We start from the raw sequence: 25,532 nt of genomic DNA, 5'->3' as shown, positions 1-25,532 counted from the left end.
GACCCTGGCCAGACACAGCAGGCTCCCTGGGCTAAGGGGCAGTGGCCTAGCCATCCGATCGATTGCTCTGGCCTAAGGACAAGGCACGTGCTAGGTACGTTCTGGGGAGGTGGCTGTCCCTGAGACTCCACCGTGAACCCTGGTTGAGTCGCACCTGGGGCTGCAGACACCGGGCATGCCTGCCAGCCATCCCCAGGGCCGTGCCACGGTGCCGCACGGCGCATGCGTCGGCACAGGGGCTCCGGGCGGGGCGGGATCGGCTCTGGCGTGCCCAGCACTCCCCAGGGTCCTGGCTCCCCTGAGGCTGCTCACCTTGGTGTCCTGCTGGCCCCAGGGCACAGCCTCTGACAGCTGCCCCTGCCCTGTGCTCAGCCAGCCTCTGTCCCCTGCGGGACCCAGGGTGTTGTCCAAGGCAGCCAGCTCCAGACGTGCCTCCCCGGCCCACTGCCTTTGCTGACCCCCAGTTCAAGGAGCTTGCCACCCCGGGGCTGGGGGCCAGGCTTGGGCACCATGGGGCAGCTGCTGGTCCTGCTGCTTTCAGAGCTGGCGGGGTGGGCACTGAGCACGACAGCCCTTTGCAGTTGGTCTGGGTGGAGAGCTCCACGGGCCCTGGAATCCCGGGCAGGGCCCTGTGCCCTTCACACTGCTCAGCCCCAGGCTAAGCATCAAGTCAGGAGGCACTGGGCGGGGAGGGCAGGGCCCCCGTGAGAGGAGGCGCGTGGACTCGCTGGTGCTGAGCACACCCCGGCCCTGGCTGGCCCAGGCTGGCTGCGCCCTGTGGACAGGACACTCGCTGAGCAGGGCCCACAGCCGACCGGCTGTATGCGGACGTCCCGGGACATCCCAAGCTGGGGAGGGGCAGGCAGGCCGCGGGCCGTCAGCGGGGAACGAGCCCCCTTCTTCCTCCCCGGAGCAGATCTTGGTCCGACGACTGGATGACGGCACAGAGCTCCGCGGCCGCATCGTGGAGACTGAGGCATACCTGGGGCCAGAGGATGAAGCTGCCCATTCAAGGGGCGGCCGGCAGACCCCCCGCAACCGTGGCATGTTCATGAAGCCCGGGACCCTCTACGTGTATCTCATCTACGGCATTTACTTCTGCATGAACGTCTCCAGCCAAGGTGAGGAGGACCAGGGCGCAGGTGTCTGAGCCAGGGGCACCTTGGGAGCGAGGCTGCGGCGTCACCCTGGCTGCACTGCCAGTGGCTCAGAGGCACCGGGGGCCCATGGAACAGAGGCCGACCTAAACCCAGAGCGGGAGGGTGCAGGAGGCCCTGAGTGGCTCGGAGGGGCCAACTATGGGGAAACAAGGGTGAGATCGATTTGGGGTGCGCTGGGCTCAGGCAGGAGCCTACCGGTGGGCAGTCACAGGGTCTCAGCAGGGATGACCCTGCCACCGTGGGGAACATGAGGCAACGTCTGGATGTTCTCGGCCGTCAGAGCCCTGGGGTGCTCCTGGCTTGCCGTGCGTAGAGGTCAGGGAGGGTGTGCACCGTTCATGACGCACAGGACGGCCGAGTCCACAGAGAATCGTGGCCCCAGGGTCAGCAGTGCCAGATGGAGAGAGGCTGGTCTAGAGCTCCCCCTCGTTGGGGGACCCACCAGGTCCTTTGTGGGTAGGCACCTGTTTTCTGGTGGGTCTGTGCTGGGAAGGAAGCGCCCAGCAGTGGGTCTGGCCAGCCAGTCCCAGCGTCTGTCTGCTGAGCCTCCGTCCCAAGATGAAGACTTGGGGACATCAGGGCTGTCGGTCACACTGGAGAACTCCAGTGACGTGTGAGTGGTGACTGCCCAGAGTGGACAGCTGCAGATACTGAGCGCAGGCCGCAGGCTGGAGGACGCAGGGAGCCCTGCCTGGCCCTGCACCCCGCCCCGCAGAAGGCAGCTGTGTGAAGCTGAGTGACAGGGACCGCCCCAGGGGCCTGTTACCTCCCGGAGAACCTTCCAGTCGCCAAGCTGTTCTTTGGCATTAGAACCAACCCCTCATGTGAGGGGAGACTGCACTTGGACAAGGGGCTGTGGCTGGTGAGGAAGGGAAGGCGTTTTCGGGGGTACAGTTGGACCGGGCAGATGAGAGACGTTGTGTGTTCCTTTCTGGTCCTGGGACCAGGATGCCCAGGAATGTCCCGGTCAGGGGAACAGAAAACTGTGGGGTGCAGACAGCCAGGGCCAAGCATCATCCGGGAGGGAGGGAGGGGCAGCTGGGCTGGTCTGTGCCTGCAGGGCCTGCTGCGGGCGGGGGGTGGGGGTGGGGGCGAGGATGGGGAGGCCCCGTGGGAAGAGCTGGGGCTGCACTCACACACATCCTCGGAGAGGAGGGATGAGCTGCTCCCCTGACCTGTTTGCAGGCGGCACCCAGCGCGCTTGGTGGAACCAGAGGGAGCCGTGCAGCTGGAGAGGGAGGGCCCAGGAATCACAGAGGGATGAGCCCAGGCTTGGGCGCCCTCAGACCATCCTGAAGTGCTTTGAAAAGTGGCTTGTTAAGGCTTGCGGGCTGTGCAGAAGGCCAGCTCCTGGGTGCTGATGGGAAGCCCTGTGTGGCTAAGGCCCGGGAGGGACTGGCCTGGTCACGTGTCAGGCTGAGCCCCTCAGATCCCAGCAGGCGGGACAGATCCCAGGCCTAGAGCAACCCCTGTGCTCAGCTGGGGATCAAGGGTTCTGGACAGGCATGTTTTCTCTGGGGAATCCCAGGCCCTGGGTGTCGGATCCCTCAGTGGCCTAGACTCGGTAGGGGGGGACCCGAGGTGGGGGCTATGTTGGCACCTCTCCCCACGGGGTCACTGGGTGGGGCTCACCTGCACCCTGTATACACTGGGGGCTGCTCCCAGGGGCAGATGCCCATGGGGGGGCAGTCTCTGGGGCTTCCATTGCCTACCGACCTTACAGTTCGTGCCAGTCACGCAAACCAGAGGAATCCAGGGAGCTCCGTGCCTCCCCAGCTGGTGGGCAGGCGGCCAGAGGTGCCCGCAGGAGGCACGGGTGAGCAGGACGGGTGCAGGCAAAGGGTCTGGGCAGAGAGTGAGCACAGGTGTCTCCGGCTGCTCTGGTCAGGCCTTGGGTAGGAGGACCACAGCCTGGAAGCTCCATCTCCCACAAGGGACGGGGCGTGTGTCCTGCTCCAAGCACTGGAGCCCCTGGGGGACCTGGAGGCCATGCGGCAGCTTCGCCACACCTTCCGCAAAGTTGCTGCGGGACGAGCCCTCAAAGACCGTGAGCTCTGCAACGGCCCCTCCAAGCTGTGCCAGGCCCTGGCCATCAACAGGAGCTTCGACCAGCGCGAACTGGCTGGGGACGAGTCTGTGTGGCTGGAGCAGGGCCCCCCAGAGCCCAGTGAGCCGGCCGTGGTGGCCGCAGCCCGTGTGGGCATAGGCCACGCTGGTGAGTGGGCCCAGAAGCCCCTGCGCTTCTACGTGCAGGGCAGCCCCTGGGTCAGCGTGGTGGACAGGGCGGCGGAGCGGGACACACAGGCTGGAGCCAGGGCCTGTTCCCACGAGGACTTTTAATTGTTTACAAACAAAATAAATGCTGTGTTTCTAGAAGAGTGTCCCCTGCACCTTGGCCAGAGCCCCCTGGCAGCCAGCTCTGCTCCGGGAGGACCCAAGGCCACCGTGCCCACTTTCTCAGGCCTGAGGCCACCCGGAGTTGGGAGCACCACGGCAGACACACCCCCAGGGGAAGCAGAGAGAGCAGCTCCCCACAGGATGTCCTGAGCCAGGTCCTGGTGCCTCCGGTGGCCACGGAGGGGACTGCTTGGCCACAGCCTCTGGGAGGCCACACAGGAGGGTGGGGCTGGGGAGGTGCCCGCAGGCAGGCAGTGTGGGGCCAGACAGGGCAGAATCGCGTGAGAGGCATGCAGCCTTCAAGAGGCCCGCGTGCTGGTCGCGCCCCTACCTCGAGCCTCACCTTCGCAGCCCAGGGCCCCTGAGGCTGTCCTGAAGACGAAGATGAGGAAAGCAAGGCCCTGCAGGGGGAGGGAGCCGGGGGTGAGAGGCAGCGCCCCTGCCCAGGTCACGTGAGCAGGGCCTGGAAGACAGCGATAACGGGGTCCTCGTGGGCGGTCACCACCAGGACGCTGCGGAACTTGTCCACAAGCGCCAGCAGCTGGGAGCGCCGTGTGTTCTCGTTGTACATGATCTCCTCCAGGTGGTGGCGGCCGCGGAAGTAGTGCAGGAGCCTGCCAGGGCCGGGGACGGGCGTGAGGACAGCCCGCCGGGCCGCTCCCACGCCCCGCGGTGGAGGAGGGGGCGGACTTCTGCCCTGCGTGCCACTGCAGCTGAGGGAGTCTTGCCTGGACGTGGTCCCTGACCACCTGATGCCCCCAGAACACCATGTGCCCAGTGCCCCCGGGTCTGTCACCCACGATGTGCAGACCTCAGGCCCCACCCCGACCCCAGGCCAAGCGGCCGAGGACGATCGCTGCCCAGCCCTACGAGGACGGCGTGCCAAGCAGCACCGGAAGGAGCTCCAGGGATGCCCCACACGCAGGCGCCAGTCCTGAGGTCTGCACCGAGGCCCGCTGCCCGTCTCTGCACACGGGGCCCCACCCCACCTGGCAAACATGCGGAGGTCCTCAGGGTTCTGGGCCGCAGGCACGCTGAGGATGGCAGCCCGCTCGTGCTCGGACAGGCTGGCCAGCAGGCTCTCCGTCATCCTCCTATTCAGCGGTGAGTCCCCGCTGGGGAGCAGCTCAGCGCTGGAGTTGTCCATGCTGGGGCTGGTCAGGGTCATGTCGTCACTGCTGGCTGAGAACCGGCACCAGTCAGGGTGGCAGCCCCGGCCCCGTGGTCACCCGTGCCCACCTGGGAGCTTGCTGCCACACCCTTGGGGAGCTGCCCCAAACCCCAAGGTCATCCAGCCCCTCCCACTAATGGGGCCCTGGGCAGGCTGGGGGCAGCACTGAGCCTGAGGCGGCGCCAGCCCGCATCCCCAGGCCGGGGCCCTGGGCTCAGAGCTGCTGCCGTAGGGGGACACTGTGGCCGAATGGCTCTGCAGAGCAGGGACCGTGTCAGTCACCATCTCCACACAGGCCCTGGGGCTGCAGGTGTCAGCGGTCCTCCAGGGATGCAGTGTGGTCTGCTCCAACCCCAGGCTGGGCCAGGCTGCTCCAACTCAGCAAGGCAGAGCCCTGTCCTCAGGGAAGCAGGGGAGGACCTCCTGTCCCCCGAAGCAGGGCTGCCCAGAGGGGCGAGTGACGTCCATGCGGGGACACGGCTGCCCAGAGGGCGGTGTGAGCAGGGGTTCGAGTGCGGCCCTGTGACGGTGCCGTGGTCACTCGCAGGTGCCCGAGTCAGGCCTCCCAGCCGCCCGCCTCTCCCAAGGGCGCCCAGGCGCTCACCCCCCACCAGACAGACGCCCGGGGCAGGAAGTCCTACTTGGGGAGCCAAAGCTGAGAGCATTGGGCGTGCTGAGGCTGCGGCCGCCCACCCTGGTGGCCAGGGGTGCGTCGTCCTCGCGGGGGCGGGGCTCGTCCTCGCTGGGTGAGGCCATCAGGCAGACATAGGTGTGCAGCTGCACCAGGAGCCGGCGCTGCAACATCCACACCACCATCTGGATGAGCTGCGTCTGCAGGCGGGGGGCACCAGAGGTCACAGGGGGCACCCGGCAGGGCCTCGGTCGCCCTCACTCTGCTACGTGCCCGGCTGCCCACACACCTTTCTACCCAGAGCTGACAGGACCTGTGACGTGGCAGCCCTGCTGTGCTGCCTCTCCCAGCCCGTGAGCTCTGTGGGGACCCCACCAGTGGCCGGCACCCTGAGAGTAGAAAGTCCTCCCCTGGGTCGACCGGAAAGCCTGCCGGGGACAGGGACCCCCGTGCGGGGGCGTCCACAGCCTCAGACCCACAGGCCACCTTCCTGTCCCTGGGGTTCCCTGCTGGGAGGGGTGGGCAGGCACGGACACACGGGTGTACAGTGAGCATGTGTGACCCAGTCACAGCAATGAAAACAGAAAAGGACTGTAAAATACTTCAAGAGACCTCGTCAGCACCTGCACACATTCAGGGCCTGAAGCAGGAGATAGGGAGGCAGGCGGCCTCACCCGGGACCCAGCAGAATCAGAACCAGCTCCCCTCAGGCCAAGAAAAGCCACCGGCCATCTGGACCACTGGGAAGTCTGCACTGGGGAGGGGGAGGGTGCACACACACAGTGTGTCTTCCATTCAGCTGGCACAACCTGGCACTGTTCCTGGAAACCAAAGGTGCCGCGAACGACAGCATTTAGAACACTCACGCTTGGCATCTAAGTGAAGGGACCAACAGACCAACCTCCAGCCTGGGGTTGGAGCAGACCACACCCCATCCCTGGGAGGACTAAATGGTGACTGACATGGTCCCTTCTCTGCGTTCACAACTTGAGGAGGAAAGTGCTGCTTCTAAGGACTGGCTTTGTCTACCAGCCCCGGCACTTGTTACAGCAAACGCTTCACTTTGAAGACAAAGCCTTGAAAACACCAGCCCATCTCCAACGTCTGTCCCACCTGGCGCTCCCCTGGGGCCCAGGGCTCAGCCTGGAGTGGGGGAGGGGCAAGGCCTGGCTCTGGGACCCAGGTCACACTCAGTCAGTCCTTCTGTAACACAACTCACCGGCTTGTTCCCCATGCCTCGCCCCTCCCTGGTGGCCACCACGCCCCGCCCACACCCGCCAGCCCCTCTCCACCCTTACCCAGACCCAGGCCCATCCTGTCCAGGACCCAAACGTGAAAATTCTCAGGGTCTGTGAGCTCAGACTTACACCCACAGACCCCGTGGCTACTGGGACCCTGGTAGGCAGGAGAGGGAGTGGGAAGGCAGGGTCCAGGCTGAGCAAAACAAAACCCTCTGTGTTCCCAATTCTAGGACCCCCAGGTCCAGAAGGGGCACCGGGTGGCTCTGTCGTCCCAGGAGTGGTCACGATCTCCTGCCAACTGACCTCTTAGCTCTGCCCTAACCCTGAGAACTGCCTGCCACGAGCAGACGGGGCTCCGTGTGCAGAGGGACTGGCATTACCCAGGTGTCGGCAGGCAGCCTGGCTAGGCAGCCGGCCTCTGGCAGGGCGGGTACCACCTACACAGCGAGCACCGCCCCCAACCCAGGCTTCGGGCACAGCACCACTGTGGGCCTGGGATCAATTGGGGACCGAAGCCCGGTGGCTGGTCCCTGGGCTCCCCCAGCTCCCAAGACTCACCTCCTGCACAGGAGGGGCCAGGGGGTTCCTGAATTCTGACAAGGAGACAGGCAAGGAGAACTTGGCAAGGACAGACGGCAGGTCGTGAGATGGAAACTGGCGTGAGAACTGCTCGGCGAGCGGGGAATACCTGGGGATGAGGGTGAGGATCCCTGAGTTCGAGAGGTCTCCCCTCGGTCAGGCATCTGCGTCCTCGCCTCGAGCCCGCACTGGGCAGGAGGAGATGCAGTGCGGGGAGGGGGCCGGAAGGGTGCAGCGAGGACAGCGCCCAGATGCCTTCCCCACACCACAGCCCCTGTGAGCCTCCGTGTCAGGACCGAGGCTCCTGACCTCCCAGCAGGAGCCCTGTGCAGGGCCCACTGGCCGGCAGGCGTGGGCAGGTGCAGACCTTTCCCAGAGGCTGCGCGGGCCTGGGTGGCGCTGGAGGGGCGGGACCAGGCCAGAACTGGGACGCGGCCTGGCTGAGCTGGCAGCACCAGCTGGGGGCCCCGGCAGCCAGGGGGACTCACAGACACACGCTGGCGTTGGGAGCCAGCATGTAGACGTTGTTCTCACACAGCGGGTAGATGACGATGGCCTTGCCCCAGTACACCAGGTGGGCCGCCAGCTGGAACACCTGCAGGCAGGGGCGGGGACAGTGAGGGGAGGCCGGCCCACCCGTCACCAGTCCCTGAGCTGCCCCGGTTGGAACCGACACGGACGCCTTGGGCAACCAGGACGAGGCTGACTCCGCTGTGCGAGGGTCGTGGCTGCCCATCCTGGCAGGGGCCAGCCCCTGGCCCACCGGCAGCGAGCATCAGGACAGCGGACGAGGGGCTGCCGCACCCACCCCACCCCTCCCTCGGCCCTGGAGAGCCTCCCTCTGTTCCGCTGCCCTGGGCTCTCACGACATCAGGATGGCCCACAGACAGACCACAGTGCCGGGCGGGAGGGCCAGGGTGAGACCACGGCACTGGGCAGTGCTCACCCCGACCACCACAGCCAAGTGCCTGTGGGCACAGCACCAAAACACCCCAACCTCGTCTCAACAAACAGGGCCTCCAGTGGCCCCAGCTCAAACACAAAGGACGTTTCAGTCCCACTGCTGACCCTCCCTCTCACCCCAAGTCCCAGGGACAATGGCTCTAAAAGAAACAGGCTCACTTCCCTCCGTCTCTGCCACCAACCTCACCCAGCGGGTCCACATCCACTCTCCCTGCAGCCAGAGTGCCCGCTCGAGGCTAGAAGTCTGAAATTGGGAGCACTGGGCTGGAGTCAGGCTGTCGGCAGGTACACTGATCTTTGCCTCCAAGATATAAGCTGTTGTTCGTGGCGTGAGGTGAGGTGAGACCACGTCTCCCACCTTGGCCTCCACGGTCACCTCTTCTGCAGGTCACCTCCCACCTCCTCTTCTGGAGTCAAAGCCTCTCCACCTGCCTCCCTTTCACGAGGGCCTACCCAGATCATCCAGGATTATCGCCCCATCTCAAGAGTCTTAATTCCATCTGCAAAGTCCCACATAAGGAAGGTCCCACTCACATTAGGATGCGGAGGTCTACGAGGGCACTGTTCATTCATTACAAGTAATGTAAGTATAATCCTAATTTTGTTATTCAAAGATTATGTGATAACATGTATATAAAAGAGTTGGAGGAATCTGCTGTGGTTACTGCTGAGATATGGGATTGTGGGCACTTACTCTGTGTCTATAATTTGTGTAATATTTGAACTTTTATAAGAATATATTAGTTTCAGCATGACAAAATCCTTCAAATCACCTGATGACACTCACACCTGAGGCTGACATTCCCTGACATCCATGCAGGGGCTCCAGCCGAGCTCGCGAGCCTCCCCTGTGGGGCCTCCGCTGGGCCGCTTGCTGAAGGAAGGAGCAGTGCCAGCGGCCGGCAAGGTCCACCCCAGGGCCGGGCCCTGCGCGACCACACTAGCAGCAAACCCCGATCTACACCGGGTTCAGTGTAGAAGGACGAGGAAGCAGACGGCAAGGGGCCCCATGGCAAGGCCACGGCCAGGGAGAGACAGAGGCGACACCATCAGAGCTCTGTGCGGGGCAGCTGCGGCAAGAGGGAGGCGTGTCCACACAGGCCCCTGTCGGGCAGCCACGGGGGCAGAGACGGCCCCTCAGAGCCGCACACGCACGGGCATCTGCCCTCAGCAGCACCGGGCAGGACGCCACGCGCGGTGCACACACCGCGGCCAGCGCCTCCGAAGTTTGTGTCTCCTGGGTGCTAGGAAGGCAGTCCAGGACCCCACCGGAGACACCAGGCACAGGCCAATGAGCACACACAAACGGGGTGGACAAAAGTCATGGGGTAAGATGGGGGGAGGACTCTAGACAACAGAACCCCAAAAGGCTGCTTTGAGGGAAAAGTGGCCTGAGATTCGGGCCTGGTGAACAAGCGCCCCTACTGTGCTAACGTGCCCATCTCCATGGAAAATTCTTAGAGAGATGGGAATACCAGACCACCTTATCTGCCTCCTGAGAAACCTGTATGTAGGTCAAGAAGCAACAGTTAGAGTCAGACATGGAACAAGGGACTGGTTCAAAACTGGGAAAGGAATAGGTCAAGGCTGTATGTTTTCACCCTGCTTATTTATTTATGTCTAGAGTACATCATGCAAAATGCCAGGCTGGATGAAGGACAAGATGGAATCAAGATTGTGGGAGAAAAATCAATAACCTGAGCTATGCAGATAATACCACCCTAATAAAGCCAAGAGGAACTAAAGAGCCTCTTGATAAGGATAAAAGAGGAAACTGGAAAAAGCTGGCTTAAAACTCAACATTAAAAATAACTAAGATCATGGCATCCAGTCCTATCACTTCATAGCAAACAGATGGGGAAAATGTGGGAAAAGTACAGATTTTCCCAGGCTAGAAAATCACTCTGGACGATGACTGCAGCCAGAAATTAAAAGACGCTTGCTCCTTGGAAGGAAAGCTATGACACACCTAGACAGCGTATTAGAAAGCAGAGGCATCACTTTGCCAACAAAGGTCCATATAGTCAAAGTTATGGTTTTTCCAGTGGTCATATGCAGATGTCAGAGTTGGGCCATAAAGGCTGAGCACCAAAGAATTGATGCTTTTGAACTGTGGTGCTGGAGAAGACTCTCGAGAGTCCCTTGAACTGCAAGGAGATCCAACCAGTCAATCCTAAAGGAGATCAACCCTGAATGTTCATTGGAAGGACTGATGCTGAAGCTCCAATACTTTGGCCAACCAATGCGAAGAGCCAACTCATTGGAAAAGACGCTGATGCTTGGAAAAACTGAAGGCAAAAGGAGAAGGGGATGACAGAGGATGAGACGGTTGGATGGCATCATTGACTTGATGGCCACAAATCTGAGCAAACTCTGGGAGACAGTGGAGGACAGAGGCGTGGTGCCGTCCGCGGGGTCCCAAACAGTTGGTCCTGACTTAGAGCAAAGGCTGCGGGCCCCCTGGGGGCGCCTCAAGGGGCCCTGAGAAAGCTCTGTCCCAGCTTCTGCAGGAGCTGTGGGCCCTGGCCCGGGCTCTGCTGCCCCCTGGCGGCCATGTGCTGCCCCATTCCAGACCCAGGGTCCCCCTCAGGCTGTGGCTTGAGGCCCCCCTGCCACAGCCTCCAACTTCTTCCTGTGCTTTTCCTCACCCTCAGCCCTGCCCACTGTTCCACCACATCTACAGCCAAACAGGAGGGGCCGCCATCTGATCAGAAAGGGCAGCCCCCGAGCACGTGACTCAGTAGGGAGATGGCACCTCGTACAGAACACAGGACCACATGCCATGGGGTGTGGTCCTGCTCTGCACGGCTCCCACAGGGGCTGAGTCTGGTCACCTGGCACCATGAAGGCCTCACTCCTCTCTGCCACAGCCCAGCACCCCCACCATGACACAGACACGCGGGAGGAACTCAGGTCCCCAGCCCAGAGGCCGGTCTGACTCCAGATCCATCACTGTGGCAGGCCATGCAGCGGCCCTCGACTGGACTACGGCCCTTGGGAGGCAGCTTGAGGTGCCTCCTGTGACACGTCCAGCCCCACCCTCCGACTGCCCATCCTGCCCACCTAGGGTATCTCCCCAGGCCCCCAGAGGTACCTGCAGCAAGGCCAGGTCTGCGTCCTGGGCCAGCTGCTGCAGGTTCTTCACAGCGGACGTGGTCTTGATCACGCGCACCAGGGCCGGAGAGCAGTCAAGCGGGAGCTCACCCAGCAGGGACTTCTCATCGCTGAGCAGCAGCAGGGCGTGGTACGGGCTGTGGGGCAGAGACATGGTCAGCGGGACGAGCAGCCTTGGGCTCTTGGTCTGGGCACCTGAAAAGGAGAGGCTGTGGGAGGAACTGGAAGACGGGGTTGCACCCTGAGGCCTTGAAACCTGCGAGGACCACTGCTGCAGCAGAAAGAAGTGCGGGAGCCCCGACGACCCGGCTCCATCCCACCTCTGGGACCGCTCACAAACACTGGCTGACTGAAAAATGAGTCAACCCTTCCCAAGGAACAGTCCCAAACAGGGCTTCCCTGTGGCTCAGATAGTAAAGAATCCATCTGCAATGCGGGAGACCTGGGTTCGATCCCTGGGTTATAAAGATCCGCTAGAGAAGGGCATGGCAACCCACTCCAGTATTCTTGCCTGGAGAATCCCATGGACAGGGGAGCCTGGCGAGCGACAGTCCATGGGGTCGCAGGGAGTCGGACACGACTGAGCAACTAAGCACAGCACACAACACATGGGAAAAGTGAAATCCCCACCTCAGACTGAACAGAACTACCTAGACACAGGCTGGGAAGGAAGCCCAGGAAGAAAGGCACAGACAGCACGGGGACCTGGGTGACAGAGGAAGACAGTGCTCTGCTTTCTGTCATGGAGACCTCTGCTGCTCCGTGCCCAGAGCTCTTTTTCTGGTTATAAGACATTTAAGGAGGCAGAGAATTTGGTGGGGAAGGGGAAGGCAGAAGACTGGGCTCTGTGCTTTTCTTGCAGGAGGAAATCTGAATGGCTTTCCCACAAGTTCTGATTCAAGCAGAGACCCTGGGAGTAACACCATGAAGACGCAGCCCTCTGAGGGTCAGGCCCGCTGCTGGCTGTGAGGCGCGGCCCACAGCCCTACCCAGGCCCCAGGCTGGGGCTTCAGTGCAAAGCCCTGCTAGGCCAGGTGGTGCGGAGAGGCCCTGAGGGTGAGCTGGGGGTGGTGGTCACTCCCGGACAAAACTGGACACAAAAACGTGTTTACAAAGAGAAGAGCCCTACCTCCCAGTTCCTGTGGCAGGAAAAGGACCCGAGTGCTTGGTACACCTCAGGTAGACACAAGAGAAGGGCCGGCAGGCGAGGGGCTGGCACTCACCGGATGGCCTTCAGGCTGCGCTCGATGGCCTCCGGCGGGATGAGGCTGCTGGCCGCGTAGTGGATCTTGTGGGGCAGGCAGAAGCTCACCTCCAGCCAGCTGTTGACGTGAAGCCGCACCACCCCAGACGTGCACAAGCTGCAGAGAGAGGGGCCCCCAGCCTCGCACACGCAACCACACCTTGCACACCCACCTGAGGGCGCCTCTGCCCAGCCCACAAGTACACTGCATGGAGGCCTCCCAGAGAAGAAAGCATCCTACCCCGTATCTTAGTAGGGTGAAGAGAAGAAAATGATATATTAGGAACCACACAAAAGTTGCCTTTCTGGCCAGCCTTGGAATCCAACCAGAGGCAAGGGACCAGGGAAGCCTCTCCGATCTCTGCCCTGGAGGCTCAATGCACCCGGGCGTCCCAGGGCTTCCTCTGCACATGCTGGGCAGCTGGGCAGGGCAGGGCCGTCACCAAAAGGGAGAGGCGAGCGGGAGAAGAAGGGGGAGCAGGAGGGAAGGGTGGCTGTGCTGGCCCCCAGACGTCCCGAGGGAGGAGCCCGCCCCTGCCGATGGCGCAGCCCTGCAGGCGCTCCACAGCCAGCAGTCACGCCAGCCCCCGCTCGGGCCTTTGGTGCCCCTCGTCTCCCCGACCTTGCTCAGGCCAAACACGGTGACTCTGTGTCTGACTCTTGTTTCTCAGTCCCACCTCAGACTGCCTGTCAATCTACCTGCTCCACGCAGGGACAGAGTGCACACCTGCTCCACTCGGGCCCCCTCCATCCACCCTCCCTATGCAGACCCCCGGGGGGCCCACCTCAGCAGTCCCAGCCAAGACCCCCAAGTGCCAGACCCCTGTGGACCCACCCACTCTTGCCGACCCTGTGTCCTCCCACCGTAGAGTCCAGCTGAACAGGCCTCCCTGCTGCTCTCAGGTTCGTGGACTTGCCCTGGCCACACGCTCTCCCTCAGGGGCGCCAGGGCTCCTCCCTGACTACAGATCTCAACTCAAGGCCACCTTCTCAGTGGGGTAAGCCCCAAGTCTGGACCTGGCCCTGCGGGCGGCGCTGAGTTCCCAACTGTCCTGTGCACGAAACAGCAGCAGGCCCTCCCTGTCTGTGGTCAGTGCTGTTTCCCGACCAGAATTCACAAGGTGCGGTACTCACCACACGGCCAGCAACGGGTGGGGACACAAAGCACTTCCCGCCTGGAGGGAAGACAAGGCCTGAGAATGAGACCATCTAGGCCTCCGTCTCTCAGGAATGAAGCTGAGGCCCTGACCTGGCCCGGGTGCCAGGCACAGAAGGAGCAACTGCTCGAGCAGAGGAGGGTGTGGGGCCTGTGTCCCTGCCCGGCACCCTGCCCGCCACGCTCCAGCCCACGCTGCTGGCACTCAGGCCTCAGGGCTCTCGGGCACAGACTCAGGGATCTGGGTGCTAGAGGTGGCCCGCAGCCCCCGCCCCGCATCCACAGGCTTTTCTTACAATCCCCCCCACAGCCCTGTCCAAAGAGCTGTGCAGAATCCACAAGCAGCAGTTTCAAATGTAAAAATGAGTCCTTATTGTCTCCAGCAGGGAATGGGCACCAGGGAGAGGAACCTCAGGAAGCACACGGAGCACGCCTGTGCCCTCAGCTGCCCCCAGGACTCCTGCCAGCCCCAGCGTCATTCCCTCTCCTGTGCTGCCGCCGGGGCACCTGGAGGGCCGGGCCCTCTCCCAGGGCTTCCCCGTCCCCAGCCATCCCCCTTGAGGGATGAGAGAGGGTCTCAGGCCCCCAGCTGCAGGTAGGCCACAAGCTGTGGCTTGTCACGTCACACCTGCTCAGAAAGGCAGTGGACTCAGAACCAAGGTCTTCCTATCTCTGAGCTCCCCTCTAGGACGTGGCACAAGGTAGCTGCTGGAACGCCAGAGTCACAGTAAACACCGAGACTCTTCAAATGTAGCCAAGTGGGCTCCTGGAGGAGCCCCGGGCACAGGAGGCGGCCCAGGCCCTGGTTCAGGCTCCTGGTGCACAAGCACAGCCTGCGTGTGGGGCCCCCACTCAGCCACGCCAGGAAAGACACAGGCACTGTAAGCGAGCGACAGGAACACAAGCCACAGAGGCTGCTGAGGAGACGGACGTGGAGGAGGGGCAGGGCAGCTGCGGCCTGGGGCCTCACGGGGATCAGCAGAGGTGCCAAATCTGGTACCAGGCAGACAAAATGCCCAGGCCTGTGCAGCATCATGGGGTCCCAGTCGATGGGGTTGCAAAGAGTTGGACAGGACTGAGCGACTGAGCACTAGCAGAGTAGAAGCTGGGCCCGAAAAGGGTCCTGAGCAGCTCATGCTTGTATCCTCAGGGCAGCTGACGGTTTGGTAGGGACACTGAGGAAAACACTGCCTGTGTGAGGCTTATCCGGCCCCTCACACGGATAATGCCACACACTGGACTGCAGCTCTGAGACCCCGCCCCGCCTGCAACATGAGATAGACGCGCCCCCAGAGCCCGAGGCCCAAGGGGATCACACGGGCCTTTCAACAAGCTCTTATCGTGCACATCCCAGAAGGCACAGAATGCAAGCTCATCCCCCACCTCACATCTCAGCATCCAAATTTCAGTCCCTAACCTAACGTCCTCCTGTGGGCTCACCCCAGTCACCTTTTCCCTGCCCCAGACCAGAGACCTCTGAAGCCAGCCCTGCACCCTCTGGTCCCAAACACAACACACAGGGACAGCACTGCGCATGCGCCAAGAGGACTAGGTGGGCCCCTAAAAGCCAACACTGAAGTTTCCAACACAGGTGCTCTTTGTGGAAATGACCGAAATTCCCAGGATATTCGTGGCGAGTCTGCAGGCCCAGCCCTGCTCTGGACAGGCAGCAACGAGCAGGACAGAGTCCCCAGGACCCCCAGCACCGCCGCAGGCCAGGAACTGCTTGGCAAACACTTCTTCAAGCCCCAACACAGGATCCACATGCTGAGCACAGATGGCCAGGGGACATCCCCAACCTCGGGGATGCTGTGGATGAAGTCACCAAACTACAGGGGGAGACAGGTGCTGGGGGAGCAGCGGTGGGCTCCACGGAGTCATACAGCAGCAGCAGCTCACAGACGCAGAGGTCCCAGTGCACAGGGCCTCCAGGCCACACCACACATGGGACCGCAGTCAAAGCACTCAATCCAGAATGCCCCTGTGCAAAGTCCCGGCCCAGCCTCGAACCTCAACCAGACCTCAGCTTCAGGCCTCTTGCTTCTGCTCTGAGAAAGCCCTTCCTGCGGCCTGCCAGCGAGCCTCCACTGAGAAAGGGCTGCATGCTCCCTACCACCTGCCTTCCTGCCCCTCGGTGCAGCCCGCCCTGCAGGAGCAGGGTGGGTCAGGTCAGACCCTCACAGCCTTCCCGCTGGGTCAGAGCTGCTGCTGTCAGCAGGCAGGGACAGGGGAGGACACGGATGGCCTGGGATTCCTACGGGAGAAGCACTTGGCGGGACCCAGGACCAAGAGTGGGGCCTAGAAACAGGGAGGGGGTCGTCTGGGTTCAGAAAGGAGGCAAAGGGCTGAATGGGGGACCCGGGAGCTGCTCTTGCTGAGTGCTGACTCCTGTCCTTGGAACTGCTGCCACTAGAGGGCGCTGGGCTGCCCCAGCTCCGGGCTCGGCCAGTCCAGCAGACCACGAAAGCAGCCGTCAACTCTCGAGGGCCCGTTCCCTTCAGCATCCCAACACAGTTCAAGCCTAAGAAGTCACAGCTCATTGTTTGCTCAGAAACATACAGTCTGGCTCTGGATTGCTTTTTACTGTAAGCCCACACTGGCCTGGATCTAGTGTGCAGTTTCAAGGGACGCTGCTCTGATGTCCTCTGACACCCAGAGGTCATCGAAATAAAGACACAGAAAAAGCAGCCACACCATGCATCCCCAAGGATGCAGCTCTCCCTCCCACCTAAAGGCACCTGCGCCCTCAGGAGGAAACGGGGTCAGAGCAGCATGTTCACAGAGAAGGGAACAGGGGTGGGCCCAGGTGAAAACGTGCACACCTGCATTCATATTGGCTGACCTGAGACACCATCCGCCACCCACCGTGGTTGGCAGAACCCAAAAGCTCACAAGACCCTGTGTGGCAAAGTCAGGTGCTGCTGACAGGTGGGCAGACACAGCCACAGAGGGCAGTACCTCCGTGACACACACACCTGACTACTCAGTCGGCAGTTCCACTTAAGAATTTCTCTCAGGGATGCATCAGTTCAGTTCAGTTGCTTAGTCGTGTCCGACTCTTTGCGACCCCATGAATCACAGCACGCCAGGCCTCCCTGTCCATCACCAACTCCCGGAGTTCACTCAAACTCATGTCCATCGAGTCGGTAATGCCATCCTGCCATCTCATTCTCTGCCGTCCCCATCTCCTCCTACCCCCAATCCCTCCCAGCATCAGACTCTTTTCCAGTGCACGGGCACCTGCAAAAAAACACGCACGGCTAAGCCACATGTCCTTCAGCAGCAAAAGCTAGAACCCATGAAGCCCCAGGGAGGCGGCAGGCAGCTGGGCAGCAGAGAAGTCAGTCCTTATTTACCAACAGACAGATGTCTAAGTTGCACATGGAGGTGAGAAGGTACAGGGCAACCGCACACGCAGTATGCTCCGGGCTCACCCTCCTGTGCTTCATGCCCTGTGATGGGCACACAGCATGCAGTCACCTGACACATCCTGCCACTGGGACTGGACCTGGCGAGGGTCTAAGGGAAAAGCTCAGTGCTCTGACTTTCAGACCTGATAGACAGGGGATCTCTTCAAAGGCTTAAGCTAAATAAAAAAAGGACAATTACCAAAACATCATAGTGATTATCACTAGGCATGGCATTACAGACGATTTTATTTTCTTTATACTTTCCTGTATCTATAATAAATACATAGTATTGGTGAAATCAGAAAAAAACATTAACATTAAAAAAAAGGAAGGGGGAATTCTCTGGCAGCCCAGTGGTTAGGACTCCAAGCTTTCACTGCAGGAGGCCCGGGTTCAATCCCTGATGGGGGAATTAAGCTATCACAAGTCCCACCATGCAGCCAAAAAACAAAAGAAGAGAATTCACAGAGAAAAAGAAAAGTTACATGGAAAAAGGAAAGGATGTGGACAAACCACCATCTCCGCGGGGGCTCTGGCACAGCTCTCAGGCCAAGCCCGCCTCCAGCAGGGAACACGGCCTCCTGGGTGGAGGAGGCTGGGCAGGGAGGATGTGCGGCAGGGGAGCTGGTGGCGAGGGGGTGAGGGGGGAGCGCCCCTTGCGCCCTCTGTCCAGCAACACGCCGGTCCCCCCAGCCCCGAGAGGCCTCTGCTGAGCTCGCCGGCCAGGTGCAGAACAGAAGCTGCCAGCCAGCGGCACTCAGGCAAACGGCCCCCTGACCCCCACTCCCCACCCAGGACTGGGGTCCCGCAGACCCAGGGCCAGGGAGCAGTGGCCAAAGCCCCACGGACACGCTTCAGAAAGAGGAGGAGTGCCTTGCTTGTCCACATGCAAGAGCGGGTGCTAAGCTGGGTTCCCGCCGTGTCTCCACTGCCTGCTGCCCCACACTCAGTGCCCCAAATCCCCACGACTAGAGCAAGTGGGGGGAGCAGGGCCCAGTCGGCCCTGGACCCTGAGCCGCAGTCTCCTCTTGGGGGCGGTGGCCACAGTGACCGTGCCTGAAGAAGGCGGGCCTGAACGTGGCATGTGCTGCGCTCAGTCAGCGCCACCCTGCCTTCCAGGCCCCACACACAGCCTTCTTCTGGTCCATCTTCTAGTCAGAGCCAAGTCTGGAGGTGCCGTCCCAGCCAGGCACCTTCCTGCCCTCCCTCCCATCTCCGCCTTGCGGAGGCCCTGGGCAGGAGGCCGCTCGACTTACCTGTCATAAGCGTCCTTGAGGTCCCTGGCCAGCTTGCACTTGGGCAGGATGTGATGGAATGGGGACTGAGGCCCGTCACTGGCTGCAAGAGTTGTAACACAGGGACTCAGAGCCTGCACAGCACAGGGCTCACACAGGCCAGACGGCGAGTTCAGGCTCAGGAGAGCTTCAAGTGACTGTGCACCGAACATCAGGACGCCGCCCGCTGGGCCGCTCCACCGTCTCCACACAGTGTCTGCGTTTCCTGACCACTGGCCCCACCTGACTCTGCAAGTACAGGCCTCACACAGCGTCTGACAAAAATAGATGTACTTACATTGACCTTTTAAAAATTCCAGTGAAAAAGTCACAAACACTAAAGAATGTTTTTAAAAGACAAAACTTCTAGATTGCTACTATTAATAGCACATAACTGGGGAAAATAAATATATTATACATTTTGACAACTGTCAAACATCAAAAACAAATTCCTCCAAGTGGCACATTCACGTGTACTTTTACTTATAGCTAAAATTAGCCCAAGTTCACTGGCAAATGTAGTCCTGGTTTTCTCTTCTGCTATGGAGGTGCTGACCTGAGAAGACAGAGGTGCAAAGCCTGTGACAGAGGCAGGAATCTCTCAGCTCTGAAATGTTGACAGTGCACCAAAGCCTCAAGCGGATCTATCAGCAGATACTACTTTTAATAACTGGTCAGCTGACAGCTCAATTGGGCTCCCCTTCAATTCTGCTGAAAGCAAAGCAGCAGCCTCCTTCCAGCCCGACGCTGCCCTTCCGCATGCCCCCCACCCCAGGGAGACTGCCCAGCAGGACCAGGGTGGTACCTGGCCTTCAGGAAGAGCCATCATGAGGGGGTCTGGGGGGAGGGGGACATTTTGGGCTGGGGAGCCACTCCCGGAGCATCAGTTCGGGAGCCTGGGTCTCGCTGTCACCTTCGAGGGTCTTGCTGCGTGCCCAGGGCATGCTCAGTCCAGCACAGGGCCCACCAGCCTGCAAATTGGGGCCTGAGGGCCCCGGCCTGGAGAAGCCGCCAACGCCCTCACCGTCAGCCATGGCGGACACCTCGTCCTGCAGTGCCAGGATCAGCTTGGCCTCCCGTGTGAGGTACTGGCAGCGGCGCTCCTCGTGCTGCAGCACGGTGGCGATGCGGCGGGAGAGGGTGTGCAGACAGCTGATCACTGACGGGTCCGCGTGGGCCTGCAGGGCACCCAAGGAGGACACGCAGCATCCCTCAGACCCCGGAAGAGCCCTCTCTGGGTGTCCCGTACCAGGTCCCCTCGAGGGCCCCTCCCAGCAACACCAGTCTGCTCACGTTCCACGGTGGGCATGGAGCTGCAGCCCACAAGGCAGCACAGACAGCCCTGTGGGGTCCCCAGTGGGGAGGGACGGGCACGCAGGTGCTTCTAACAAGTGAGAGAGGGGTCCTGTACTCAGGGACCAAGGCCAGCATGTTCAGGGAGGCGGGGGACGTTCAGGAATGCACTCTGGGCCTGGCAGGGGCAGCCCAGTGACACAGCGGAAGGCCCAGACCCCACTACCACATGCAGGGGGACCCAAGGTCACAGGCTCCTGTCTGAGGAAGAACAAGGGCCCCTCCCTCACCCATCAGCCCACAGGTCAAGTGCTCAGAGTGAGCCCATGGACAGCAGAGCCCCGGCGGAGTCTATGGTCCCAGGGGATGGCTGTGGGCTGGTCTGCACGGGACCGGCCGTGTGAGAGCTCAGTCACACATGCACACAGGTAACAGCAGGGGCACAGCATGCGACACGAGCATTAGGCCCAGTGCCAGTGAGGACCACTGTCCTCAGAGGAAGCGCTCTTCCTGACAGCCGACTAACAGGCCAGCAGGGACCAGCCCCGCACACCCCTCTGCACATTCTGGCACCTATCGGGGGCCACAGCCAGGCCAGGCCTGCGCACCCACCCAGGCCAAGGGTGGGGCAGGCAGCTGTGAGGTCTGTGAAGATGCCCCCAGAGCTGATAACCACCCGCCGTGACTCAGCACCCCAGGAGCCGACAGGAAGGCTGAGTCATCCCGGGTGGAGGTGGGAGGAGGGGAGAGTGGCGGCCCTGATTAGAGCCTCTGCTTGGCCTCCCCTCCTGTTTATCTGCAGGCACGGCCCTCGGCAAAGGTCCACAGCCAGGCTCCTGGGCCAAACCTTGACCTAGACAAAGTAAACACCTTCATCACCTGGAGCTGGAGACACTCTAGCTTCTAGCAGATCCACATCCACAAGCAGAACTCACCCCTGGCAGCACACCGGTGCAGCGAGGGGCTGAGGGCTAGATCCACGCCGGGCCCCCCTGCAGACCGCAGCCCTCCCCACATCCAGGAGGGCCCCTCAGGGTCCCTGGAAGGTCACAGGATAGAGGGTCTGGGTTAAGTGCATACACAAGCCTCAAATCAAAATGTTCTGCCTTAGATTTTAGAAAAATCTGTGTAAAAATCCTCCTCCCAGCAAAGCAGAGGGAGAAGAGTGACCTGGGCACATGGTTACTCCCTGACCCCCCAGCACATGGCTACTGGCTGGGGCAAGACGGTGCCGCAAGTCGGGTGCCCAGGGCCACTCACTCACAGTTCTAGGGGAGGACCACACGGACGAGTGTGCCCAGGGGTCCCGACTAGCTGCAAGGCCCGGCCCAGCCCGGCTCCAGGTGCCTGGAGAGCCCAGGCTACATGGGGTACACCAAGAAAGTGACCACCAAGGAGGCGCCAGCCCCGAGTGGAGCTCTGAGAAACACGCCTTCCCTGCAGACATGATGCACAGCAGCATGACACGCAGGGCATCGCCAGTGAGACTGTCTCACCCGTGAAAACTCCCACCAAACACAGTTAGGCCCTCAGAGCAGATGTCCAGTTTGCAGGAGACACAGGGACTATCTGCACAGAGGCGGGTCTGACCATGGACCCATCCATGGGATAAAGGACACAGTTCTAGATGGAAAGGAGGGAAGTGTTAGAGGCCTGGGCACACAACCCCCCCACGCTTCTGTGGGCTGGTTTCTGGTTTTCACACCAGTTTAGACAGGCCAACGGGAAAAAACGCTGTGATGACTGGGACACATTTCCACGAACCAGACACTAGCTGCTACCTACTTAAGTTAGTTCTGTCAGGTATGGTGTACAACAGCTGTCCACTCTCAGAGACGCTTCCTGAAGTATGTAGGGTGAGCAGACAGGCACTCTGAGACCTGTACTCCTCAGCCGAGCAACATGGTCGGGCAGAGGAGCCAGGGGCAGAGGCAGTAGCCATGGGACCTGAGACAGGGGCACAAGGGTTATCAGTCTACTGTTGCGAGCCCAGGGCGTGCTGAAAACTTCAAAGCAAAAAGAGTGTACATTTTTATACGACTACAGAAAAGAGGAAATAAGACCCGTCCACTCTTTACTTTATGTTCAATTCCTCCCACTGCTCACATCACTGCCTCTGTGCTCTGAAGTCCTATTTCCTGCCCCATTTCCTGCGGCTTTAACCTGGGAGGGACCCACCTGCTTGCTCCAGCGTCTGGCCTCACCCCCATTCTCACCTGCGATGGCCACAGAACATACTAGTGTATAAACTGCCACCCTAATTGTTCTCTGACCACTGGACAGCAGGATTATCTCCAGCCTGCTTATTATAAAAATCCCCATACACTTTAAAATCTGCCTTTTTCCCTGACTGCCGCACCCAGGGGAGTCACACACTCGGCTATCACATGCTGCTGCTCCCAGAGATGAGGGCCTGCCTGCAACATCCAGGGTGGGGCTGCAGCAGCTCCTCACACCCCCGCCCCTCAGGGGCTATCAGAGTTGACAGGGGGACAGCACTGGTCGTGGTTTCGGTCTGTTTTCAACATCACTGAGTTCTCTCTGTGGATGTCTGCAGTACATAATGACATAAACAATAAAAAGACACTGAACGAGCACACGCCACCAAAGTGCACGAAGCAGAAAGCAATGCTTCCCCTCTGGGTACCTCCAGCCCCACAGTCACCAGCAGACCACTGTGTCTAACTGGCAGCTCTCCACTGATTAGCAGGGGGCAGTTTTGAGAATGCAGCTCCCTTCAGAATGGAGAAAGCTTTTCTCCGGCATTATTTTGATTCTGAACTCTTCAGTGAAATCAAAAAAGCCTTGTGGAAAAAACACTTTGAGACTCAGAAAGCAGCTGAGGTGGCAGGTCCTCTCCTGCTAGAATCACTCCCGCCACCACGCAGGGAACAGAGCACACTGCCTGCTCCTTGTCACCAAGGTACAGTCAATTCTCTCTCTGACACTTCTGTACTAAAGCCACCTGCAGCTCACATGTGTCCGACCAGAAAGAACAACTGGACTCTCCAGTGAAATCTGCTGGTGGAGGAGTGCCATATTTAACTGAACACACGTCTCCTAGATTTCAAAGTTCATTCACCATACCAGCCAGTCCTTACCCACAAGTGCTTCTTATGCCTATTGAGATCCCTTGTATTCTGACAGCTTTGTGCTGTGTTCAGTCATGTCCGACTCTTTGTGACCCCATGGACTGTAACCCACCAGGCTCCTCTGTCTATAGGATTCTCCCGGTATTCCCGGCAATAATACCGGAGTAGGTTGCCATTTTCTCCTCGAGGGGATCTTTCTGAACCAGGGATCAAACCTGCGTCTCTTGCACTGGCAGGTGGTTCTTTACCACTAAGAAACCTGGGAAGCCCTTTGACAGTTTTACCAAGAAGGAATTTCCTCTAACTAGTAAAAACAAAACAGATAGTGCTAGAAACTGCCTTAAGAAGTAATTAGGCTTAATTATAAAACCACCAAACATAACAAATGTTGCTGAGAATGTAGAGAAACTGGAACCCTCGTACATGGCTGGTAGGGGTGTAAAATGGTGCAGCAGCTGTGGAAGACAGTCCGGCAGCTTCTCAAAAGGTTAAACACCGAGTCACCACATGACCCAGCAAGTCCATTTCTAGGCATCCACCCAAGGGAAATGAAAACGTGTGTTCACACAAAGCTTGTAAATAAATGTCCTTAACGAAATCAGATTGATTATATTCTTTGCAGCCAAAGATGGAGAAGCTCTATACAGTTAGCAAAAACAAGACCGGGAGCTGACTGTGGCTCAGATCATGAGCTCCTTATTGCCAAATGCAGACTTAAATTGAAGAGAGTAGGGAAAACCACTAGACCATTCAGATATGACCTAAATCAAATCCCTTATGATTATACAGTGGAAGTGAGAAATAGATTTAAGGGACTAGATCTGATAGAGTGCCTGATGAACTACGGATGGAGGTTCGTGACACTGTACAGGAGACAGGGATCAAGACCATCTTCATGGAAAAGAAATGCAAAAAAGCAAAATGGCTGTCTGAGGAGGCCTTACAAATAGCTGTGAAAAGAAGAGAAGCGAAAACCAAAGGAGAAAAGGAAAGATATAAGCATTTGAATGTAGAGTTCCAAAGAATAGCAAGGAGAGATAAGAAAGCCTTTCTCAGCGATCACTGCAAAGAAATAGAGGAAAACAACAGACCAGGAAAAACAAGAGATCTCTTCAAGAAAATTAAGAGTTTCAAAGGGAACATTTCATGCAAAGATGGGCTCGATAAAGGACAGAAATGGTATGGACCTAACAGAAGTAGAAGATATTAAGAAAAGGTGGCGAGAATACACAGAAGAACTGTACAAAAAAGATCTTCACAACCAAGATAATCACGATGGCGTGATCACTGACCTAGAGCCAGACATCTTGGAATGTGAAGTCAAGTGGGCCTAAGAAAGCATCACCACATGCTTGGGGATAGTGCACGGGGATGACCTGGAGGGAGGATATGGGGACGAGGGAGGTGGGAGGGAGGTTCAAGAGGGGGAACACATGTACACCTGGGGCGGATTCGTGTCAATGTATGGCAAAACCAACCAATATATTAATGTAAAGTAATTTGCCTCCAATAAAAAAATAATAATAATAAAAGTTAAAAGAAAAAAAAAAAGAAAGCATCACTACAAACAAAGCTAGTGGAGGTGATGGAATTCCAGTTGAGCTATTTCAAATCCTGAAAGATGATGCTATGAAAGTGCTGCACTCAATATGCCAGCAAATTTGGAAAACTCAGCAGTGGCCACAGGATTGGAAAAGGTCAGTCTTCATTCCAATCCCAAAGAAAGGCAATGCCAAAGAATGCTCAAACTACCGCACAATTGCACTCATCTCACACGCTAGTAAAGTCATGCTCAAAATTCTCCAAGCCAGGCTTCAGCAATATGTGAACCGTGAACTCCCAGATATTGTTCAATCAGGTTTTAGAAAAGGCAGAGGCACCAGAGATCAAATTGCCAACATCCGCTGGATCATGGAGAAAGCAAGAGAGTTCCAGAAAAACATCTATTTCTGCTTCATTGACTATGCCAAAGCCTTTGACTGTGTGGATCACCACAAACTGTGGAACATTCTGAAAGAGATGGGAATACCAGACCACCTGACCTGCCTCTTGAGAAGCCTGTATGCAGGTCAGGAAGCAACAGTTAGAAATGGACACGGAACAACAGACTGGTTCCAAACAGAAAAAGCAGTACGTCAAGGTTGTATATTGTCACCCTGCTTATTTAACTTATATGCAGAGTACATCATGAGGAACACTGGGCTGGAAGAAGCACAAGCTGGAATCAAGATTGCCGGGAGAAATATCAATAACCTCAGATATGCAGATGACACCACCCTTACGGCAGAAAGTGAAGAGGAACTCAAAAGCCTCTTGATGAAATTGAAAGAGGAGAGTGAAAAGGTTGGCTTGAAGCTCAACATTTAGAAAACAAAGATCATGGCATCTGGTCCCATCACTTCATGGGAAATAGGTGGGAAAACAGTGGAAACAGTGTCAGACTTTATTTTTTGGGGCTCCAAAATCACTGTGGATGCTGATTGCAGCCATGAAATTAAAAGACGCTTACTCCTTGGAAGGAAAGTTATGACCAACCTAGATAGTATATTAAAAAGCAAAGACATTACTTTGCCAACAAAGGTCCGTCTAGTCAAGGCTATGGTTTTTCCAGTGGTCATGTATGGATGTGAGAGTTGAACTGTGAAGAAGGCTGATCGCCAAAGAATTGATGCTTTTGAACAGTGACGCTGGAGAAGACTCTTGAGAGTCCCTTGGACTGCAAGGAGATCCAACCAGTCCATTCTAAAGGAGGATCAATCCTGGGTGTTCATTGGAAGGACTGATGCTAAAGCTGAAACTCCAATACTT

General features: G+C 58.7%; 3 protein-coding genes across 8 annotated transcripts in view; 2 read left to right on the top strand and 1 right to left on the bottom strand.

The window, feature by feature from the left end:
• Window positions 1-510: 510 nt before the first annotated feature.
• LOC129545817 (uncharacterized) lies at window positions 511-3,059 on the top strand. Its single transcript, XM_088833056.1, has 3 exons — window positions 511-551; window positions 652-1,121; window positions 2,884-3,059. The coding sequence occupies exons 1-3, from the start codon at window positions 511-513 to the stop codon at window positions 3,057-3,059; spliced, it is 687 nt and encodes a 228-aa protein (XP_088689182.1).
• Window positions 3,060-3,149: 90 nt separating this feature from the next.
• Window positions 3,150-3,536, top strand: LOC148773713 (DNA-3-methyladenine glycosylase-like). Its single transcript, XM_088833262.1, has one exon. The coding sequence runs from the start codon at window positions 3,150-3,152 to the stop codon at window positions 3,498-3,500; it is 351 nt and encodes a 116-aa protein (XP_088689388.1). The 3' UTR covers window positions 3,501-3,536.
• NPRL3 (NPR3 like, GATOR1 complex subunit) overlaps window positions 3,479-25,532 on the bottom strand; it is a 39,000-nt gene continuing 16,946 nt past the window's right edge. Inside the window, exons 5-14 of one of the 6 annotated variants that reach the window (XM_088833256.1) lie at window positions 19,364-19,517; window positions 18,322-18,403; window positions 12,480-12,617; window positions 11,237-11,393; window positions 7,668-7,774; window positions 7,159-7,288; window positions 6,034-6,180; window positions 5,333-5,559; window positions 4,547-4,735; window positions 3,479-4,171 (exon numbers count right to left, since the gene is read on the bottom strand). In XM_088833256.1, coding sequence (XP_088689382.1) covers window positions 4,006-4,171; window positions 4,547-4,735; window positions 5,333-5,559; window positions 6,034-6,180; window positions 7,159-7,288; window positions 7,668-7,774; window positions 11,237-11,393; window positions 12,480-12,617; window positions 18,322-18,403; window positions 19,364-19,517 — 1,497 coding nt within the window. In that variant the 3' untranslated portion in view covers window positions 3,479-4,005. Of the gene's footprint in view, window positions 4,172-4,546; window positions 4,740-5,332; window positions 5,560-5,595; window positions 6,181-7,158; window positions 7,289-7,667; window positions 7,775-11,236; window positions 11,394-12,479; window positions 12,618-18,321; window positions 18,404-19,363; window positions 19,518-25,532 lie in introns of those variants that run through there. The other 5 variants (XM_088833257.1, XM_088833258.1, XM_055408990.2 and 2 more) reach the window with 5 other exon arrangements.

The sequence above is a fragment of the Moschus berezovskii genome, chromosome 27 (genome assembly GCF_049115385.1).
Source record: "Moschus berezovskii isolate FMDL1 chromosome 27, NW_MosBer_1.0, whole genome shotgun sequence".
Classification (NCBI taxonomy): domain Eukaryota; kingdom Metazoa; phylum Chordata; class Mammalia; order Artiodactyla; family Moschidae; genus Moschus; species Moschus berezovskii.
This window is presented reverse-complemented; position numbering and strand designations above follow the sequence as displayed.